This window comes from Chaetodon auriga, chromosome 8, assembly GCF_051107435.1.
Source record: "Chaetodon auriga isolate fChaAug3 chromosome 8, fChaAug3.hap1, whole genome shotgun sequence".
Taxonomy (NCBI): domain Eukaryota; kingdom Metazoa; phylum Chordata; class Actinopteri; order Chaetodontiformes; family Chaetodontidae; genus Chaetodon; species Chaetodon auriga.
The window spans coordinates 11,300,739-11,312,894 of NC_135081.1; the positions used below are offsets into that span (position 1 = coordinate 11,300,739).

Here is a 12,156-nt window from a genome sequence, read left to right on the forward strand (position 1 = left end):
TCTACTTACTCTTAACCTGAGTCTCTGGGGCTTTGACGTGGGACAACATGCCGGGCATGTTGACACTGTTCCTGTGCAGGTACTTCAAGAAGACGTCAGCATTACGCCTGGCTAACGTACAGGCCTGCAAGTATCAAGGGCAAGGGTCAAAAGCAGTAACCTTTTGACTAATAAAACACCAAAAATCATCTTAGAAATCACACCAATAATAAGGAACTTGACGTGTCTTTTCACAAATCGTCCGTCCCCACCTTAAGAAAGGCCTCTTTTTGCTCCAGATGTTTGCTGATCATAGGAGTGACGTGGTCTGACTCGCTGTTCGGGCCCAGTTTGTCAGCACCACCACACCAGTCTTCTTCTCTCTTATACTCCTGCTCCAGGCTTTCTAACACACTGCACACCTGAGACACAGATGATACAGTACAGTTAAGTACAGTACTGTAAAAATATTTTCTCACTCACTCCTGTTAGAAATTATCTAACACCTGTTCGAGTACCTGTTCAGAGGTCTTGTAGAAGGCCACAGAAGCATTGACCAGCTTGAGTCGGTCCTCCATCTTCAGCATCAGCTGCTGCCAGTGGTCTGCCACCTTCGAGTCACAGGCAACAAATCAATTTGCGACTTTAAACGACGGCTTTGAAACAGCAACTGCTCCACCAGCATCATTATAATTCATGCTTTCCTTTAGAGATGTGTACAACTGTAAGAGAGCGATACCTTTTCTGCACAGTCCCTGATCATATCCATGTCGTAGTGGTTCGCCTGGAGTAAGGCCTCAGCCTTCTGCTGTACCTGCAGCGCACTCTGATGGGTTTTCTGCATGGGGGGTGAGGGTGAGATAAAGAAAACAAACAATGAAATTCAAGAGGTATATGAATCTCTATATTACAATGATTGCTTTGAAAATAGGTCTGCAGCTTCTTGTTGGCCCTGCAGGGCAGTTCGGCGGAGGGTGGAGGAAAGGCTAAATAAATAAAAAGAGTGTCTGATTATAGCTGTGTCTCCTGGAGAGTCCTGGAGGAGAGGAAATGAGATAGGGAGGTAGAAAAGGACAGTATCTGGTGATTTTTGAGCAGCCTGAGAATAAGGCTTTCTTCTTTGCTGGACTCTAGAATGAGAGAAAACAGAAGGAGATAAAGGAAGAATGAAGGATTTGCTGCAACCTTTGATAGTGTCTGCAGCCCCTGCAGGGTAGCATCAAGGAGGACATTCCCATATCAGGCGCTCTTTTCTCGCCACGCAGGACCAATTTTGAGTTTCAGGGACTACAGTTACGGCACGCCTGTTAAAATTCAAGTCTCACACAAGCAATAATCATAAACATAGCTTTCCTCTGAGTGTGCATCTTTGTGTGTGTGTGTATGTGCGCTCCGCAGAAGTAGGTCAGGTACAGGCCTGCATTAAAATGAGCCAAGCCTGATAGAGTTCAAAGGAAATGCACCCTGCATAATCAATGGTAAAAAGAGAAAGGAAACAGAGAAGAAAGGTAACCAGAGAGAGGAGGGGGAGAGAGGTAGAGGTATTAGTTATTCATAATTCCATTTCATGTATGACTTGTGATGAGACGGGGAGGCGGTGGAGACAGGCAAAAGGTTGAACGGAGCAGAGGAGATGCAGAAGTGGAAAAAGAAGAGGGAGAAGGGAGATGAAGAACGGAGCATGAGGAGATGAATGGAGACAAGCAAGGAAAAAAATGGGATTAGGATTTTTTTTTATTTTTTTTTTTTACCTCTATTGCATGTTGGAATTGTTCGTGTTCTTTCTGCAGCTGTTCGGCTTCTTGTAGTGAACTGGCTGTGATCAGACCAGCGTTCAGCATGGACTCGCCATTCCGGATCCAACCCAGCACCTGAAGCACACACACAGCGCACACACAGACACACAGAAGGATTTTGTTATTTATTTTTTAAAAGAACTGGATTCTTGGCACTACTCTTCAAAAAATGTCCAATTCAAAAATGGATGAGTTGCTTGCAAAAAGGTAGAAGCTGTTCCCCAAATTTCTCTCTCTTCTTTATCGTTTTCTTTTCTCCACCAGCTCTTCAACATTCTCTCTCACATGCACGAACTTTTCCCCCTCCTCTGTCTCCTCAGATTTTTTTATTGCTTTTCTACCCCTGACACTCACTCATCCCCCCTCACTCTGCTCCTGCTTCAATTCCTTGACTTCAAATTTTTATTGTCCTCAAAGTTCTGTTGGCCTAGTTCTAGACAAAGGGTTATGTTAAACACAGTCTGTCAGAACACCTCCCTCTCTCTCTCTGACTCAGCAAGCACACCTGCTGTGTGGGTGATGGGCTATAAAAGTGATGATGCAACGCATCTCTGACTCTTGTTTTTCAGCTGCTTCAACGGGGCCTCTGTTTCCACTGCACTTGCAATGTCCCGAGGCAAGACAGGTATGAATATCAGAGGAGCTGCGTGTCCACATGACGTAACACTAATGCACGAACAAACAGCTGCAGCATCAGCAATAATGAGTACATGTATGATTCATTAGTGTGGTACGGCAGATTATTAGATTTACATAATATATTCCCACAGCTCACACCACTTTACAGTACTTACAGTGTTTATTGTTGTAACACTTGCTCTGTCCATGACCCCTATTCATAATCTGTGTCATTTCACACCAGCATACAGAAAACAGTCCTAACAAGTAACCACTTCTTAGTTTCGGTCATCTGAAGCGAAAAGAGAGGAAAGATGCTAATAAGAGTAACTGTAGCACAGTAGTAATCTCTGCTCTCAAAAGTGTTTGCCATCTTAAAAACCCCCACTTATGACAGTTCCAATTTATGAATCACTACCAGCTGCACAAACACACAGCGATATCTGTATCAGTCCACAGCTGCACATACAGCGCTGCCTCTCTGTCAGTAGATGAGCAAAAATCCCATCAGCATCACGCCATCGCCACGCTGTCAGATCTGTCCAATCAATGTGATGGCAGTGCATCCTCTGAAATGTTTTGCTGCAGTACCCTCTGGGTATAATTTTGTTTATCTCAATTTCATATCTGCCACCACTTTTGTTCCCATATCTTATTCATTCTAGTGCCAGTTGAAACATAAAGCCTGTTGTTATTCGGCTGCAAGCAGCCTAGTTATGAAAATTGGCTCTATGTTTGTTTTTGTTTTGCTTTGAAAAATATCACCAGGCTGCATTGCAAACACCACACAATTTTCTTGCTGTGATTGTATTTAACTACTGAATGAATTTTGGGAGAGAATCGCTTGTTGACGTGCTCTTCGCTGACGCAACAATAAGCTAAGCTCTTTTCCCTTCCTATGAAGTCCAATTCTGTCTGCCTTATTTGTCTTCTTTTGCCCTGAATTACCATTTATCTCCCTCCTTTCTTCAAACCTTGGCAGAACAACCAGCCATACTGTATCGCTCCGACTGTTCCCAAAAGTCAGCGAGAGATACAGAAACACAGCGAGAGACAGAAAGAGGAGGGAGAGAGAGGTTGTTGACACAGGATGACTCATCTACCCATGGTCATGTACAGACAGAGCATACAGTAGCTTTTTAACCCCTCAACACTCTCTGCTGTAATATCATGGTACGCTGTAGCAATAAATTGTCAGAATGGCTGTTCACAAATCAGTTAGACTTTTGTCTCAGGAAGAAAAAAAGCATCGCAGGTTGCCGTAGCTGTGTTTATTTCTGTAGAGCAGCAATCACACGAGCACATGCACGAGCTTCCAACTTCTGTTCAGCGTAAATAAAATATGATAGAGGTAGTTTTCTGTCTCGTTTCCTTGCGTAGCTTCTCTTTTCAGAGTGCTTCCAAAATCTCACCTTCCAATCACTGCTTTGCTGTTGTATCACTGACTATCCTTGTTATACCCTCTTGTCCTTTTCTTCTTTCTTCTTCAAGTGCGTACCTGTTTGACTTCAGCCTGCAGATGCCTTAATTGGACGCACTGCTCCAGATGTCTCCTGTGCTGCTCTGCCGCCAGGTCCAACTCCTGCTGCTTCTCGTGGAGAAACTCCAGCAGGTCCTGGACTCGTGTGGCCATGTCCACATCTCTGTCGCACAACAGCTCCACACCTGGAACGCCAACAGGCACTTTATTATGCAGCCAGTAACAATCTATCTTTTTTTTTTATATATATATCTGTTTATATCCATGTTTCTTCTTAGTGCAATCAATAATCACTTATTTGTACTGACAAATGGGTATCGAACAAAGGAGCATTTAATAATGCTGCACACATCTCTGCCATATGCTGAATCCATATAGTCTACACGGAAATACAGGGAGGTATGAAAATATGTATTTTATGAATGTACTCTGGATACGGATTTCACATTTTTAAAATCATTCATGCATTGCATAGACAGCTTGAATTTTTCGGGACAGAAAGCCACGCAGACAGTGAAACGCTGCTCTCGTGGAAGCTGACTAAACAACGTCTTTCAGCACAAACCTTTATGACAAATTTAGCATTAGCATAATCTGTACTCACATTCAATCCTGCATTCCACGTCAGCATTTCGGTCATGCCAGTTGCAAGCGTAGCCCTGGTAAATAATTGTTGTCCCGAGGCAAGTGACAGAGGAAGCTCATGAATATCTACTATCATTAAGGTAGCCACGTCGCTCGCTGTGGTGCTGCAGTTGGCTGACTGCAGAGCCAGATTTTTGCTTAAAGTCAGCCAGATTTGTGCTGTGACAACCTCTGAGGTGAAACATCACAACAAAAACAGGAGGCGTGGTCCTGGACATCTGAAAAATCTACTTCTCCCTACTCCCCAGTTGGTGATTTTTGGGTCAGTGGTAAAGGTTTAGGATTGGGTTAAGGTGAGGTTTGGGTAACTAATGCATGTGTTTAGGGTTACGGTAAGTCTCCAGGAGATGAGTGGAAGTCTATATAATGTCCCCAAAAGTGAGCAAAGTTAACACCTGTGAGTGTGTGTGAGCGTGTGTTGTCCAACAGCGGTTTAAGCCGACAGTGAACATGACTCTTACAGATTAAGAGGCACAATCTGCCTGGTAAAAACAGATCTGCCTCCCATTCCCTCCCCCTCTTTCCCTACATTTCTTTATAATTTACTCACTCGTTAGCCTCCAACATATCCAGCTTCCATCTCCTGCTCTCTCTTAAATACTGGAAACAGCCCACGCATTTCCGTTATTTACAAACCAAGTTAAACTGAATGTGTGCTTCCATTAGATTCATTTTAGCATATGGGAGTTCTGTACTATGCTTATGTCTGCACTTTAGGAAGCGTCTTTCCCCTCACTCACCTGACGCCTGGACCTCTGTGACATACTGCAGCAGCTCCTGTCCCTGGTGGATGACGTCAAAGGTGAGGTTGTTCATAGTAAGCGCCTTGTCTGCATGATGCTGTAGCCTCTGCTCGGCCAGCGTCAGGTCCTCTGTGTCAAAGTCACTCATCTGCTGGGACAGTTCCTCGTTCCATGACTCGAGGTCTGAGATGATCTGAGAGGAGGGACCGGGACAGAGAGAGTGAGACAGGAAGAAGAGCTAAATGACAGATAAGTTTGGAGAAATAAAAAGACTCATTACTCATTCATGAAAAGGACTGAGAGATGATGAACAAAATGTTTTCTCTAACCACACGGCAGAGGTCCCTGGTTGAACTCGCAGAGAAGGTTTCACGGTGCAAATACCACAAGACAACAAGATGCCTCCGACAACTACTCTCACCAGCACAAAACAATTTAAGCGCTGCAAAACAACACAGCCATTTCATTATCCACAGAATTTTATGATTAAGAGAATTTTTGAACACAAAGTCAGACAGTTTAATCGCTGTAACCAGGCACCTTAAGCTGACTGCCATAATAACAGATAACATATTACACTGGTGATGCACGGCTGGTAAAGCAGATGTACTGAGATGTCAGTGCTTGTCTCTGACTGCCCACACACACTGAATCATGATACCAGGGGCACCTTGATCCTGGCACCAGCTCTGTCTGTCAACGTTGTTTTTTTTCTTTCCTTGTCTTTTTTTTTTTTTAAAAAAACAAACTCATGCTTCCTTGTCTACACTCAATTTAAGAATTGACTCTCCTCTTGCGTATAGAGTTACTGTAAATTGTCAAATAGTGGCTGAGGCTGTATTTAATGAAACTGAAGCGAGAATCAGATCTTATTTAAATCAGACTGTTACTACAAACAGGCTATTTACAGTTGTAAGAACTTTAGTGCAGTATATTTTATTATAATTGAGCTGCACATTTAATAATCCCTTTTTCCATGTGTCAAATCAAATCTTAATGTCTGAATTGCAGCTTCGAGATATTTACAGAACTGTGGCCATGACATGATTCATGAAAGACAAAACTGATCAAGTTTCCACTCTCATGCTCTTATCTACTTTAGCAACATGGCCGAAAGTTGGAAGTTCCTTGAACGGCATGAACTTAGTATCTGTTAGTACGTTCAGCTGTGCTGTAACCCTATAAACGAATGTTAAGAATGCGTCAGTTTGAAACGTGTGGAGTTACCGTGCCCTGACAACTGGGCGTCTATGACAGTTACATGTAAGAGATGCGAATATGTCATGCAGAAAATGAGATGCTTTGGCAGCTGTCCTATTCAATTCAAAGACTGATACAGGCGCCTCAGAAGACCTCCAAGCAATGTGGAAAACAAAGTGAATGGGCTTAGAAAAGGAAAGTCCAGTTAGTTTCAACGCTGGAAACAAGGGAAGAGTGATACCAGCAGTCAGAGATTAGAAAAGGACAGAGGACATGTCAGGAATCTGATGTGTCAAAGACAAGATAAAAGCAATAGTTAAGTGAGAAGATTCCTGCAGTGAAACTGAATATCTGTATGAGATATTCCTCTCAGGCCATGCTATTTTTAATTTGTTCCATCTCTCAGGTACTTCCCCACGCTAGAACTGACACAATCCTATCCAAGAGTGCTACAGATAGAGGTTTGATTCACAGTGCAGCAGCAGTATATACTGCTGAAACTTGGCAAAGGAGGTGAAGCATTTCAGCAATAGCAATTTACTGCAGGCCCGGTGTATGATTATGCTATTTGTCTTATGTAACATTTAACGAACACCGGGGAATAGCTGGCAACTGCTCCGAAGTGTTAGGACAAATGAAATGCAAACAGAAAATTCAGTTTTAAGTGTACACTGCAATCAGTTCTTCATCAGATTTAGGAACAGTGAATCCACATAAAGTGCAAACAAAATCTCAGCAAATCTTTAATTCTCTGGTGCTTATGATTTCTCTCTTCCGGTCTGTTTCATTGATACACCGTGTTTCACTCTAACCCTCACCACGCAGACAATGAAGTCAAGCCACAGGGAACCAAGTAACCATCAGTATTTATTCTGGACGTTTACTTTAAAATACCAGCCACCAGTGGCTGAGTAACTTTGATAAAGATAGAGTCCCAGTGTACAACAACAGGGGCTTTGAACTTTCCTCAAGGATAAAATGAATGAAACCACAAATGCCAAAAGAAAAAAACATCTCATCTGGCCCCGAGATATTTCTACAATTTAATATGTTCTAGTCATGCGATGTAATGTATCAGCTAATGTGGTCTGCCAAAAATGGCTTGCATAGCCGCTATCTGTAGCTACTCAATAAAGCAAATATCAGACACTGAAAAAAATGCCGTGTATTCTGGTAAATGCAGGCAGTGTTTCCAGCCACTGTGATGAGAAGAACACAGATTCCCTTCACAAAATGTGGTGAGATGGATGGAATGTACTGAAAGTAACGATCACACATTTAGCTGCAAATTCTTTCTGTAAAGCAGATGCCAGAAGGCAACCTCCAGCCGTCTCTCTCCTTTTCACCTTATGAGGTCCAAACATCAGCAAGACACAACCAAGTCCAATAACTCAGGATCATCCATATGCTCCTCCAGTTTCTCTGTGCTCTCTCAGTGTGTGTTACTGCTCAGTTTGCGCCTATTCTTCCATCACGGAGCTAAGCGTAATAGCAGGACACCTTCTGCTCAAAGACAGCTACTTGCCACATATTCAGCCAGCACAGCAGGGAGGTCGCAGACTGTAAGAAGACCTGCTGAGCTCTCATGGAAGCAAGTACATAAACACTGTCTTCTCAAACCTGGGTTCAGACAAGCCTCAGGCCATGGAGACAACCTCTGGTGAAATGCACGGTAAGTCTTGGACAAAGTTTATTACAAGTCAATTAAAATAGATTTCTATATAATTCAAAACCATGAAGAGAACACAATACATTAAAGTCTATTTCATGACCGGAAGTATACAAAAAGTAAGGTGTGCTTGCCTTCTGAAAAGGTGCTCCTGGAGTTTGGATTCACACGAATCCACTCAGCTCTCCTCTGTACAGACTGTGACTTTCTTGGCTAGCACATAGAGTAATCTTATCAAGCCTTTTCTTTGCAGAATAATAAAACAACCTGTCTAACCAGTATGATCATTTTAAAGATCTGCCAACAAAGTACAAACTTACCAAAGACTCATTTGCACTCTGCTCTCCTCTCCTCTTACAGTTGAGTAAAATGCCCTCTGTGTGCAAAAAGACCATCTCCCTCAGCTACCAACACTGTGAAGGCTAACTAACAGAGGACATACGTCTCCTCTTTGACAACGTCTCTAGGCGGTCTGCAGTGATGCAGGTCTTAACGTCAGAGAAGAAAGCACTGTGAGACAACTGTGTGTCTCACCTCAACCTAGTGCCCTCACCTCAAACACACACACACACACACAAACCCGTTCACGCCAGGAGGGAGTGTCGCAGTGCATGTGCGTGTGTGTGTGTGGGAGACGAGGGAAAACAAATGCCTCCTCCACCCATCTTCATGCTCAAGCACTGTGTCATATTAATCCTCTGTCTACGTGTGGGCGTACTTCAGTGTTCAACACGAGAGATTAGCAGATTCACCACCATCCCTGACTTGACACACAGAGCTAAAGTGAGACTTAAAGACATGACACCAACCACAAAACTTCTCTTAGCTCACAGTGGAGGACAATTTGTTCATGGGCATACATATGTATACTATAGTTTTCAAGGAGTATTACTATGATGAGCAGTCTTCTGCTTATCATGATGGTGTCTTGGAAATCCAGCTGACAACAGCAGGAAAGGTTAAGCAAATGTTCTGAGTATTAAAAGAAACATAATAACAATTACATAACCATCTGATCATTGACACGTACAAAGGGCCTGAAATTACATGCGTTTGTAAAATCAGGTTTGGCAAGAATTTATCTGATGCTGACGTGCATTTTGTGCATTTAAATCCTTAACATGAAGTGTAACAAATACATACATACATACTTTCAGAGCACAGGGGGATAAACAATCTGGGTTGCTGTATTTAGGCAGTAAAACCAGAGCGGTGCTTCTTGCTTAACAGCAACACATCTTAGCTTAGAGTGTTAGCATGCTGACATTAGCACCAAACAAATACTACAGCCTGTCATTAGTCTTGCAGGTATAAACATGATAATGGTGCAAGAGGATCACCAAACTGATTCCAAGTCATTCTGAGAGGGACAAAACTAATTTTATGCCAATCCTTACAATAGCTGTTTGGACAGTCCACTCAGGGGATCACCAAAGTCAGTAAGATTCATCCTCTGGGCACCAGGAGGCTTTTGTGCCATCAAGCAGATATTGAGATATTTGACAGGGTGTGTTAAAACTCTGACGTGCTGGTGGTGCTACAGGAAAACTCAGGAGATAACCTCAGTCGTCAAAGTTCATCCTCTTGGCGCCGTGGATATCTGTACCAAATCTCATGGCAATCCATCTGATAGTTGTTGAGATCAAAGCAGTGTTCTTACATTGCACTGGTGACGGGTTTATTATTGGACACTTTCATTCATCACGCTTGCCACGATTACTTTCCACAAGCGTTCTTTTTGACTTACTGAATATGAGCCTGTATCTCTGCTCTAAGCTTTTGCTTCCACATTGACTGTAATTCATCTGTCAACATTGTGTGGCTCAACATATCTGATTCGACAGCCGTGGCAAACATCACGAGCCACATAAAATAATATTTGAAAAGAACAGTTATCATGTCTGAGCACCAGCTGAGAAAAGCATTCGCTGTCACAGTGGGACATTAAGGAATTAGAGGATACAATGTAGCCAATTGCTGGGTGGGGAGGGGGAAACAAAATTGGAATGAGTCTGTGGCTGAGATGCGTCAAGTGGAACTAAATACTTTTTTAATGTAGCACATGTGAGAGTATCGCTGTGAATTCAACCAAGCTTTGAGCCGGCGGGAGTCCTCGCTACAGGACTGAATCTCCTGTTTACGGTGTAACGGTCCATCAGCTCAGAGTCACAGTCGTTTTGGTTTTACAGTGTGTCCCTCGCCACCTGTAACTCATCTTTTAAAGAAAAAAAAAAAAAACAAAACTCCTAAGCCACTAAAACAAAAGGATCAATATGGTACATTTGTGTCAATCATGTTCCTTTAACTTGCCATTTTATTTTCACCTCCACTCTTCATCTTCGTCTGCTTTATACCTCAGTGTCTCCCTTTCATCCACCACCTTCGCCTGTAAGTTTAAAAATTCTGGCTCTGACATTTTGTCGTGCTCATCAGTGAACCTCCTTTTACCAACAACTTGCAACCCTCAAACCCCATCTTCTACACTTCCTGTCTTTCTCAGTCACACTTTGGCCTGAACATTACAAGACAAACCAAAAACAAACATTCATCACGCGCTGAGCCCCGTCTACTCACATCGATGGCGTCCCTCTCAAAGATGCGGAGCTGGAGGAAGAGCTCCAGTTTGATCTTTCTTTCCTGGAACAGCTCCTCCATCTGGCCCTGGGCCTCGTCCAGCTGCTGCAGCACGCTCTCGATGTGCGCCATGGAGCTGTTGTGCGGAGTCTTGTTGCTCGAGATGGCTGAGTCTCTGTGGAGGGAGGCCAAATACAGGGGAGTTACAGGTACAGCTTATGTATGTTATTGAGTGTTTGTGGAGATATCCCTGAGGAGGAAAACTTGATCATACCTTAGTTCTGGCATTCACTGAGTATGACTTACCCTAGTGTATATTAGATATTACAATATGCATGTGTTAATAATACACCTGAGCTGTTGTATGAGGTCCTCTCCCTCCTTGATGACATTGACAGTAGCCTGCAGGGTGGTCTGCTGCTGCTGGCCGAAGCGCTTGATCAGGTCCTGCACTGCTTCCACCGACTCTGCATACACATCATCCAGCAGTTCCTTCTGAAGCTCCTCCAACCACGTCCACAGCTAAGAGTGATGGACAGGAAAGGCAAGCCAGTTAAAATGCTGCATCACGGAGGGTACTCCTCCAAGAGCAGAGAAAAGAAGCAGGAAGAAACCAAACAGCCCTGTTGTGAGCAGAATACACATGCTGAAGGGGGGTGGGGCAGACACACTGTGAGTTAAACACAGATGTAAGGATCGCTAGACAAGCTGCCAAATGGACAGACAGAATATGGGCGGCAGACATCAAATCCAACCGGTTCTGCTCAAAGCTGGTGTTTTGTGAATGGTCATCTTTGTAACAGATTAGCCATCTGGGTGAGTTGGCTCAGCGCACCAAAGCCCTGGCACACCATCCAGGCTGCAGGAGAGAGACCCTGGCACCTACGGTTTGTCTAACACTCACACTGCCTACTCAAAAACATGTCTACTTCTGGTATTGTTACCATCATCCACTTAGGAACACACAGTTACATTATACCTGAGAGTTATATAAACGCTGTTTATCCACAACTGACTGAATGAGCTTTTTGGTAGCACAACTGTTTGTTATTAAAGTCTGCTGGTAGCTAAATTTAGCTTAAGTTGGACAATGATTTTCAGTGTTTGGTGGAAGCTTGGTTTTCATGTGCAGCGTGGTACCCAACACAAAATATTAGGGACATTTTCTAATAGGCCAACTAGGTAACCCAATAGGCTTCCCTTTGCTATTTTGATTTCAATGTAGATTAATGAACAATACTGAAATTACAAGAGTTAGATAACGCCTTTTATCTGAAGTGACTTTGTGTACTACCAGTGCAGATGAATCTCCACAGGCACGCGCACATGAAGGCACACACATACACTGGCTTACATGCGCTCATGCTCACACACGCACACACACACACACACACACACACACACACACAGTGACCTGCACCAGTGTGAGCTGACAGATGGGATGAAGGAGAT

General features: G+C 43.4%; 1 protein-coding gene across 4 annotated transcripts in view; it reads right to left on the reverse strand.

Annotated features, from left to right (window-relative positions):
- The window catches only part of triob (trio Rho guanine nucleotide exchange factor b), a 105,473-nt gene that overhangs the window by 33,542 nt on the left and 59,775 nt on the right, over positions 1-12,156 (reverse strand). For all 4 annotated transcript variants that reach the window (XM_076736385.1, XM_076736384.1, XM_076736383.1 and 1 more), the window contains exons 14-22: positions 11,057-11,226; positions 10,705-10,879; positions 5,259-5,454; positions 3,892-4,058; positions 1,731-1,850; positions 719-817; positions 498-590; positions 252-401; positions 10-124 (exon numbers count right to left, since the gene is read on the reverse strand). In XM_076736385.1, the coding sequence (XP_076592500.1) occupies positions 10-124; positions 252-401; positions 498-590; positions 719-817; positions 1,731-1,850; positions 3,892-4,058; positions 5,259-5,454; positions 10,705-10,879; positions 11,057-11,226 (1,285 nt within the window). The remainder of the gene's footprint in view (positions 1-9; positions 125-251; positions 402-497; positions 591-718; positions 818-1,730; positions 1,851-3,891; positions 4,059-5,258; positions 5,455-10,704; positions 10,880-11,056; positions 11,227-12,156) is intronic.